Source organism: Stegastes partitus, unplaced genomic scaffold, assembly GCF_000690725.1.
Source record: "Stegastes partitus isolate 25-593 unplaced genomic scaffold, Stegastes_partitus-1.0.2 Scaffold116, whole genome shotgun sequence".
NCBI lineage: Eukaryota > Metazoa > Chordata > Actinopteri > Pomacentridae > Stegastes > Stegastes partitus.
In genome coordinates this window covers 539,705-550,342 of record NW_007577847.1, presented here as the reverse complement: position 1 = coordinate 550,342, position 10,638 = coordinate 539,705, and the positions used below count along the sequence as shown (strand labels likewise).

The 10,638-nt window shown below is 42.8% G+C and overlaps 1 protein-coding gene across 1 annotated transcript in view; it reads right to left on the bottom strand.

The window, feature by feature from the left end:
• Positions 1-10,638, bottom strand: part of tenm2a (teneurin transmembrane protein 2a) — a 168,027-nt gene that overhangs the window by 71,206 nt on the left and 86,183 nt on the right. Inside the window, exon 8 of the mRNA XM_008278130.1 lies at positions 5,927-5,945. Within this exon, the coding sequence (XP_008276352.1) occupies positions 5,927-5,945 (19 nt within the window). The remainder of the gene's footprint in view (positions 1-5,926; positions 5,946-10,638) is intronic.

Sequence of the window (10,638 nt, the reverse complement as noted above, 5' to 3'; positions counted from 1 at the left end):
AAACCCAAGCGGTTGGACGTAGTTGTTGGCTAACTTGCCCTTCTGTGCTGCATCAAAATGAAATGCATTAATCATGGAGAATGCATGTTGGACTCCAGGTGCTGTCACGGCTTTGTGGAGATGTATTTGATAGAAACAGAGGCAGACTGATGCCTCTGTCCTGCTGTCCGAACTGCTCCAGCTTAGAGCTTTGCGTCATGGAAACCAGAGCTCGGATCGATCCACAGCCCCGCGTTAACTACACCCCAGAGAGATGCCAGCCTTGTCTTCTGTTTAGGTATGTGTGTGTCTGTGTGTGTGTGTGTCTCTGTGTGTGTGTGTATACGGTCAATCTCATCAGAGCAAACAGAGAAAAATGGATAAACAATGGCAAAGCAAACACTGTGGCCGACAGAAGTAGGGGGGGAAAGGAGATGGACGGTGAGAGACGGATGGCGAGGAGGGTGGACGTTGGTGGGGAAAGAGAGAGAGACAGTGAGGTCACCAAAGGGGAATGGAGACTCGATAGAGATGGAGAGGAGAAAAATGATCGGAGAGAGAGAGAGAGTGGGAGAGAAAACTGGGGGGGACAGAGAGAGGAGAGGACAGTCCAGAAGCTATGAGCTGACAAAACTTATTGCCAATAAAAAAACGGCGGAGAAAGCAATAGAGGAGGGGAATTAGGAAGGGAAGAGGCAATAAGAGGAGCAAGATGGAGGATGGAGAGAGGGGGGGAAAAAAGAAGGAATGAAGAGGTAAAGAGGGAATACGCAAAAAAAAAAAGATCTAAATGAATCAATCACTCAGAGGATGGCGAGGAGCGATCCGGCTATTTGCATATTTCCTGTAATGATCACCTTCAACGCAGGTTTTCGTTTCACAAACATTTCCAGCTCATGTGCACACATAGGGGTTATATGTACGCGAATGTACTTATTAATATTTTAAATTACTTTAATTACAAAAAAGAAAAAAAAAAAGGAAAAATTGCACTAGTTGGCCAAAAGCAATTAAGGGGACTTTAATCTCCTTAGCAATTATGCTGTGGGGCATCCTTAACTCAGTCATTTCTGCCCGCTACATTTCTAGAAAGGTCAGTGGAAATTGCTTTGTGTTATTAGAACAAAGACTTGGCAATGAAGCTCACGTGGTCCTCTTGACGATTTGTTTCGTCGCCATCCTTCGAGCCGCCTCCCCGGCCATCTGTATACATCTCTCAATCCTTCCTCTCGGAGCCTTTTGAATCTACAGTTCCCCTCGCAAGTGTTGATTAGTGCGAAAGAGAAGTTATCGCGGAGTTGTCGGGGAATGGGAGGGAGGAGGGGAGAGAGGAGGAAGGAAGGAAAGAAAATCTCGGCATGCTAAGACTCTCGCGCTGTATTAAAAGCATTAGCAGTGTCCCTTGGTGATTTGACAACAATGTAAAAACAACACAATCATCATTAGACGGGCTTCGACTCGCGCGAGTGTACGAGTGTCGCCTGTTGCTGTGCTGCTGCTGCTGCTGCTGCGTGCGTCTACCCAAGCAGCTCGGCGTGACTTTTGTTTAATCTACTGTTTCTACACGAAGCCATTCCTTACTGTGCGATGGCATTAAACATCAGACGTAATTTCTGTTTGTTCTCTTCTCCACGTCCTTGCTTCTATTTCCATCCCTCCCTCTTCTCTCTCTCTCTCCTGCTTCAATCCGTCCATCCGTCCCCCCCATCTGGCTGAGGTGAGGAGTGGTAGGCCGACGAGAGGAGAGTGGAGTCGAGCGAGGGTTGGAGCGACAGCTGGAGCCCAGTCAGACAAGGAGAGACAAATTACCCCTCTAACGAGAGCCATTCATCATCTCTTCATCTCTCCCTTCTTTCATCCCTCTCTTCCTCTCACACCTCTACATGAAACACAGCGCACCTGGATGGCAACTCTGGATTTTTATTTGGGTGGGGGGGGCGGCAAAACGGAAAAAAAACAACACGGATCCAACCGCGCAACTTGGGTCTCGTTTCGTCGCCACTCGTGTGGCGCCGAGTAAATCCGCACGTGCTTCTATAAAGAAAGTAACGGGGGTAAACAACGAGGCGAGGGGCGATGCGGAATGATTGAATGAGCGGCGCGCGGTGCAAAAGGGAGGAAAAAGAAGCGACACACCCATGCTGGCACATGCAGAGACTCATTACCATGGCTGCTGTCAGCACAGATGTTGGACTGAGGGGGAGCTGTCAGTCAGTGTGTGTGTGTCTAACTATACATGTGTGTGTGTGTGTGCATGTGTGATAGTGCCTGACAGTGATCTGAGGGCTATTTAGACAGCTGCTGACACAATGAGCCCTTTTCTCTATTTATCTATACAGTGCAGTCTGTCTCCTCCATCTCATCTCTCTTCCTGTTCCTCCCTCCCCCCCTGCCTTTTTCTCAAGTCCTCGCCTCCTCTTTCCTCTTATTCATTGCTTTTTAATATTTCACATTTTAGTTCGACTGTGGCAAGACGCACACCTGTTGTTGCCTTGTATGTGTGAGCAACAAATGGATGTCGCAGCCTATCCAGGAACTGGTCTGCAGCTCCTTCTGCTTTATTCCGCAAATGTGTTCTCCCACAGCCTCCACCTCCCCGCTTCTTCTTCTTTTTTTTTTCCTTTCCTTTTGTAATCAGCGCCATCGCGGAAAATGAGTGATAAAATGAGTAAAGAGGGAAGGGTGAGATGAGAAGATGATTCAACAGACGTGTTTTAATTAATAAAGTTGGGCTTTCATAGCCTAAAGAGACGATTGTATCGCTGGCTCTTTCTTTGATGTGTAACAGAGTGTCTGGGTTCTTCTCTGGCCTAGAGCTCTCCTCTGCTCGCGCTCAGTTCCTCTCTTTCATCTCGCCTGCATCACTTCATCGCTTCACAACTAACGGGGCCCTTCTTCCCGAAAGAAGGCAGATCCTCCAAACACACACACACACACACACACACACACACACAAACAGCCGGGAGCTGCGACTGAAGATGCCTTCCAGTTGGGAGAAAAGGTGCTATCCAGATTTGCTGCTTCACACTGTTCTGTTCTACATTGCAGCATTTCTCGATTTCAGCTTTTTAAATTCCTTTCTGAATAATAACCGAGGCTCATCGTTTTTGAACAGATTTCCGCTGAAAAAAAAAAAATGCTGAAATTTACACCCGATTTTCACCTAAATGTCTGTTGTGTTTGTTTCTCCGCGCCCAGAAGTTGTACTTCCTGATGCACTGTAGCCCACATGTTCTATTAATCTGAGCTGACATTTAACTGAATGTTGCTTAACAATATTAATTAGATATAAGTGGATTTAATTGAGTCGAATTTGCATTGAACAGCTGTCAATTTTAGCTCTTTATCCATTCATTTTAAGCCTCTCTGCTAATTGAGCAGCTAGTTTTCATTCTCTCTCCACGACACGTATTGTCCAGGTATCTAAATATGTACCACGTTATTTAGTTTTTCTTCTTTGGAAAGTGCTTCCTGACTGGGATTCACAGGTTTACAGTACATTATGTCCTCGTTCCTCTTGTAAACAGCTTAGAATATGCTTTGTGTTACAAAAAGTTAAGACGAAAAAAAAGAAGAAAATTTTTAAACCTTTAATCCTCAAGTGATTTCTGTTTTTTTTTTCTTGCCACATTTTTATTTTCTGTGGACTAATTTTTTTTACTGCATTATAAAGTCCTGCACCTCTACGGAAACAGCACAGTCATGGCAACAAGTAGAGAGAATTAAAAAAATGCATTTTGTTCTGTGTGACGGCAGTTATAATGCAGTGAATCATAAAACAGAATAACGAGAGCTGAATTCTCTTTATTTTACAAATTTTGAAAAAAAAGGATGCACAACATTTTTCCAGGTGCACACAGGTGTTACTGTTATTAAACAGAACTGATGGCTGCACAAGCAATGTGTGTTTAACTATTTATGTATTCACAATTTGTACAAATACTAATACTACGAGGCACATCCACTCGAGAACGATTCTCTCCACGTGGGATATATCTTCCTCTGTGCACCATGTTCTGAACCGTCTGCATTTGTTTTATTGATCAAGTTTGTTTTATTTTACTCTGAATATCTCTCATTTGTTTCCACACCTGTCTTTTCTTTGGAACACATCCTGCAGTTCAAGATAAAGTTCCTCCGAGCCATCCACGTCTGCCCAGTCACACCAAGCAGAGTCTTATAAGTACAAATCATCTATTTTTTTTATTTTTAATGAGAATGAAGTAAAGCAAATGACAAAAAAAGTAGTTTTTTGATGAAATGCCATGATTTTAAGCTTATATTTTGATAATTCACCCATCAGAAGCGCAAATCACACATGATTAGTTCAAAATCCTTCAATTCTTTTTGTTTTAAACTGACTTGATTCTGGTAAATGGTGTAATTTTGGCACTTTTTAAAGAAGATAATATGCCTTTCAAACCTGTCAGTGGGTTTGGGGAGTTCACAGTATTAACACAATAATTGCTCATTTTAAAATCCAATATTTATCCTAAATTTGCATAATTGACTTTTAAAAAATCTGATTGATTTTCATCACCACTTCTTTAAATCAAAGCTTGTAATAATGAGTTCTCTTTGGGGGAAAAAAAAAAGAAAAAAGACGACTTATCAAAGTGTCAAACTTGGAAAATTACAATCAGCTCATCGGGATGTGCACAAGAAGAACGATCTGAATTCTCTGAAAAGGAAAAAAAAAGAAGAGATATGAAAGTATAAGAATAAGAATGCAGAGCAGAGAGATGAAAAGATAAAGACAGCAAACCTCTAAAGAGCTTCACCTCGTTCGCCACCTTTTCAATCACAAATCAAACCCTACCTCTGTGAAAAATGGCTCCGAGGTCATTCTGCGCTAATAGGTTCGGATGATTAGCGACCTCTTAACAATATCCTTTGGCCTTCACATAACGTGAAGTGCATGGGAGTAATGGAGAATAATTACTAACTAATATTAACCAAAGTTTGAAGCGGAAGGATGGAAAGAGGATGAAAGGATGAAAACCAGATGAACTGAATGAAGGTGCAGAACGTCTGATCGACTCCAGTGACATAACAGACCTTTAAAACTCTTTGAAGGTCGTGATGTGTCCCGAGACCTGATGTAACGTAGTGTCGACTGATTGCAATAAACTCATATATTAACTCAAGAGCGGCCTGTATTGACACTTGGACACTGTAAACACACAGTTACAATGCACAACTGAAGATATATAATGCAACAAAACCGAACTGAGGCTGAAAAGGTGCAGGCCAAAGTCAAGGCGCCACACAAAATGTTCCCTTATTTGAATTTGCACAAGCCACGCAGCCCAGACAATAACCCAACAAATTATGCATGCCCATATATAGCGCGTACGCACGGACACGCATTTACATTCACACAGTCGCATAGCGAGCCACAGGGCGCCGCAGCGAAAGAAACCCTCGGCATGAAGACAGAACATTTCTCAGCAATTCCAACATCTGGTTCAGGAGGTCGTTTCTCACTGCTGTCTTCACTCGAGAGGGAGGTTTTTCTTTTTTTTTTTTCTTTTTTCTTATTTTGAGAGGAGGAGAGATGAGGACAGACTTAACCTGACACGGAGCAATACACTCAACCTTTGCCCTCCTGAGGCAAGAATGCAGTCCAGGATCTATCTGCATTTGCTAATTGAAACATGCCTCGCTGGTATGTGCAGCTATGTGTGTGTGTGTGTGTGTGTGTGTGTGTGTTGGTGGCTATACATAGCATTAGGATGCTACAGCACACTCATGCTGTCCACTGTCAGAGATGTCCACTGTGTAACTTGGGGCAACCAAGGAGGCTGCATTACCATATAAATTACATCCATGTTGTTGCTGCTGCTGCGGATTGATGGTTTTGTTATGGATTCTACGCATCGGACCCTCATTGAAAACAATCAAAATAAATAGCCTCCTCCTCCCACATAAATGCAAACACACGCACGGACGCATGAGCAAGCACACTGGGCTACAGGTGAAGGCACGAAAACCCGCACGGACCGGTGCAGAGATAGACAACTGTCCTCTCAGCCTCCCATTACCTCTGAACATGCTCTGTAATGACTGAAAGGTGCAGATCAGCAGCGGAGGAAACAGAAATCTTTCTGTGTTGGTGTGTACGCGTGAGAAATTTGCAAAACCCGCAACAATGAATCTGCTTTTTTTGCTGCTGCAGTGTTCGCCAGGCAGCCCGAAGCTTATTAATGATTCAATCCGACATAAATAATATAGATCTGAAACACAAAACATTCCAACATGGGTAGATAATAAGAGCAGCTAACGAAAAACATGAAAATATAATGCTTTTTTTTTAACCACTCTATATGTTGGAGCTTTAAAAAAAAAACTCCTGGTTTGCCGCTCATAGTATAAAATGCACTGATAGCAACTTTTCAATAAAGGAAAAGCACTAAATCCAAGCTTTTCACATAGTTGGAAATAGATTTTATGACCTCAGCAAGACTGCGTCCATATTTTCTCACTTGAGAGGAGGGTTGAGAGTGACATATGGACAAACTCTTTGATTACTGGAGATAGCGCTGGGTCTTGGCACTTAGTGAAGACACTAACAAAACAACAGAAACCTGCCTGCAGCTTTGGACAGACCTTCTAAGATTTATATTGTATCTGGAAGACCAATATCTGTGTGTTTGTTATTTGTACTGGAGAAAAGCTTTTAGATGCTGCAGCACAGAAATCAGCAGGGTGAAAACCTGGGCACTGAGTTTTTTTTTTTTCCCCTCCAATCTGCCACGCTCGCGAAAAGTTTAGCGACATGAGAAAAACGGTGGAATTGTGTGGTCACGACTCAGGGGAAAAGTTAAAGTTAAAGATGTTCACCTGCTTGCCATGTTAAAAAAAAAAAAAAGTCAAGTTCTGGTTAATTTGAGTAAAAAACCAGCTTCGATTAAAGCTGCAATTAATGTAGAAGATCAATGTGAGGCCGATGGAGTGTTCTGATAAATGTGGAAAGAAAGAGCCTAGAATAACTGTTTCATTCACTGTTCCTCACATCTTCACCACTAATTAGAACTTAAAAACGAGTCTTCGAAGCCTAAATTAAATGTTTACACCGACGCAGGACACCCTAAATTTCCACGCGGCTATTGTATCCACGTCTCCAGCGCACCATCCTTCTGTTTTTGGATAGAGCAACGTCTTTATGTTCATTTTGGAAAGATCGCAACTCATGAAATTTTGAGAGACGAGGGGCCCCTCCGCGCAATAAACAAAACTACAATCTGAAAACACCACAGTCAAGAAAAAATCAAATGCATTCAGAAATTGCTCATGAAAGGAGGCACGAGGAAAGCACACAGAGTACAGAGACACACATTTGCTAGCGTGCTGTAGATGCGCGCGCTTTCATATTCACACATGCACAGGTGCTTACACAAATACCTATTCAACAGCGCAGGGCTCCGGAGAACCGTCCGCCGATTGCTGCAGTTGCTATGACAATGTAGTTCCACAACAAGCACAAAAAGGACTGAAAACAGCTGAAAAACAACGAGAAGAAATTAAAGAAAGGAGGAGGGGGGGAAATAAAATTGAAAAAAAAAAAGGAACCACGGGAGATCTGTGTTTGTTTGGCGCATGAGATCTGCCAGTTGGTGACCTTGTGCAGATGGAGATAGCGTGTTGTATTGAAATGTCATGAATAAACTCAATTTCAATGAAATCGTTTCTGTTTTTTTTTCCTTCTTTCCCTCCTCGTGTAATGTTACATTATGTGTGTGAGACAGTGAGGCGGCGAGGCTGAGTCAGCACCGTCTCCTTTGACAATATGCAAACACATGCATGCACACGCGCATCCGGAGAGTCCCTGGTATCCTCCACGTTGGGATTAGCCAAAAAAAGTGGGGTGATGTATTTTAGAGCCAGTGGATAATGACTGTTCTGTGGCCTGTTGCTGAGAAAAAAAACCTCTCCTGTCTTTGATGTTCTGTTGTCGCTATTTATAGTATCAGCAAGAAAAAAAAAAAAAAGAGAGAAAAGAACTGAGAGCTGGAAAACAGTAAGCCACATTATGTTCTCTCTAACTAGCTTTCTGTTGAGCATTGTTCTCAAGGTGAACAGGATGGAGTCTCCTCATTTCGAGGGGGGAAAAATTTATACCTTCTGCACCTCGGTTCAGATGCTTTCTGCACCTTGGCGCCGCGTGTCCTATTCAGGCGCGGGTTTGCCGGCGTCTTTGCTTTTTTGGCACGAGTGTTTTGGAAATAATAGGAAGAGGCACAATAGAATCTGACTGATTCCACATGATTTCACAAAGGTGCTTTCAATTTGGGAGGGCCATTGTCACGGGGATAATTCTCTCCTTTTAACAAAGGGAAGAAAACTTAATCAACCTGTATTATATACTTCAGGGAAAACAGGCAAACCACGGAGAATTGTAAAGGGTGTCGTCGCTGTTTCTTTTTGTTGTTTACGGAGGAAAAAGAAAAATCGCCAACAATAAATGGCCACAACATTGGGCGCCTTTGATGGAACCAAAACCGACGCGGCCGTTAAAACATGAGCTCGGGAGAATTTTTCGCTCGCTTTTGTTGACGCAAGCTCGTATTAGGCAATCTGTCTTTTGTGCAACTTTTAGCTATTTTCCTTCCAAAGCAGATTTAATCACTTCAACTATTTCACCTTTACATACATTTCTTAAATAGGTTATTATTACAATTTTATCATAATAGACATCCAATTTATTTTCGCAGTTAGAGTTTAATTGTGGCGCTCAGTTAATGGAATTGACATTTTGGAACATTACAATTTTTTTTTTTCTCTCTCTCTCTCTTTTTTTTTTTTTTTGGATATCAGACAAATCTTTTTGGCAGAACTGCCCCTTTTGAGCTCTTCTTCACTCGCAGAATGTGCTTCGGAGGTGAGCCTAATCACTGATTGCATTATTAGCTGCTGCCTTAGTAAATCAGATGTTAATTACATGCAGATTGCGAGCTCAAACAGAATGAACGGCGCAGCACAAAGTTGCGCCGCACTGCCATGGATGTAACATAAATCTGTCCCAGCGGCTTCTGGCCTCCCTCCTGAAAGTGTTGGGCTGTTTGAAGTAGCTGCAGCTTTGGATCCATCCATCCATCCATCCATCCATCCATCCATCCATCCATCCATCCATCCATTGATCTATCTATCTATCTATCTATCTATCTATCTATCTATCTATCTATCTATCTATCTATCTATCTATCTATCTATCTATCTATCTATCTATCCATTCATCCATCCATCCATCCATCCATCCACCTATCTATCTGCAAGGACATGCAGTCGTCATACAGCATTACAATTAGCACAGCTTGCATCAGCTGACATCAGCTGACTCAGAGGGATATGGAAGTCCCCATGCTAATGGACTTCACATGCAGTTGTGCATCTCGGTGTACGTCTAAGTGTGTATTTCGGAGCGCTTGTTTGTGGTCCCATTTTGCACAAACACTCTCTTGCAAACGTGATGCAACTCCCCAAGGCACAACCTGCAAAACCCTTTCAGCTCATAAACAGTTGTGCCCAGCCAAGCAGAGGCAAAAGCCTTTACTAGGCATCGGAGGAAATAGGCAGCCCAGTCAAATGTTCACCGTTCGACTATTAGTCTCACCCCTCACTATGAACTACAGACCTCGGAGACAAATAATAAATGCTAATCTTTGTAGGACGAAGCCAAGTCAGTCAGTTTAAGCTGAGAGCGTTGAATGAGATTTTTAATTACTGCATGACCTGGGGTATATTAGCGCATATTAATGAGGATCATTAACCTAGAGGTAACTAAGACCCCTCCTCCTTAACTACAACTGATAGCACCTCTGCTGTCTGATGCTAAGCTGTCAGCGTGCGCACATGTGTGTGTGCACGTATGTGTGCGTTTTTGCGAAATATCTCACAGATGGCTTATTCCACCCTTTGTAATAAACCGCATGTCCTTGGTAAAAAGTAAATAACTGAAGTCAAGTCTTTTACAGTTGAGGAATTATTCAGCTGAAAGTATGAACTCTAGGCTAAAAAAACCCAAAAACACTATCGAATACAGAACCTTGGCTTGTAACTTTAATGTTTTTGTGCCCATTTGCTGCAGATGAAGGATGGCAGGGGCAGGCACTGTAGAATTTTTCATCTGTCTTTTATGCAGCCTCAGACAAAAAAAAAATAATTTTCAATGGGCAGCAAGCAGGTACAGCGCAGAATAAAATGACAGACGAGGAAAGAGAAAGAACAATTTCAATTGACATATGCAAAGGTCAAGGTAATTTCAATGGATAAAGAAGAAGACAAACAGGGGAGGGGGGGAGAAAAAAGAGAAAGTTTCTGCACATCTCTCTTGAACTACAAGAGGTTGAGGAGGAACAGCGGAGGTCTAATTTTGCACCCCCTGCAGTGTAAATGTCAGCGACGATGCTGACGTCATCCACCCATTGTCTCTGAAACCCCACCCCGCCACTTTTCTCCAACCACATGTGCCGGCTTCAGCCTTGTAGTGCCATTACACTGCAGTCTCAGCGGTACAGAGGCAGACGCTTTTATCTCAGAAGAGGGCAGACCGGCCGTATTTGGCTTGTAACATTTGCTGAGCACACACGCGCACACATATTCACAAAGTCATTCATGCACAGATGCCTGTGCAAAGATACACTAATGTACACACACACA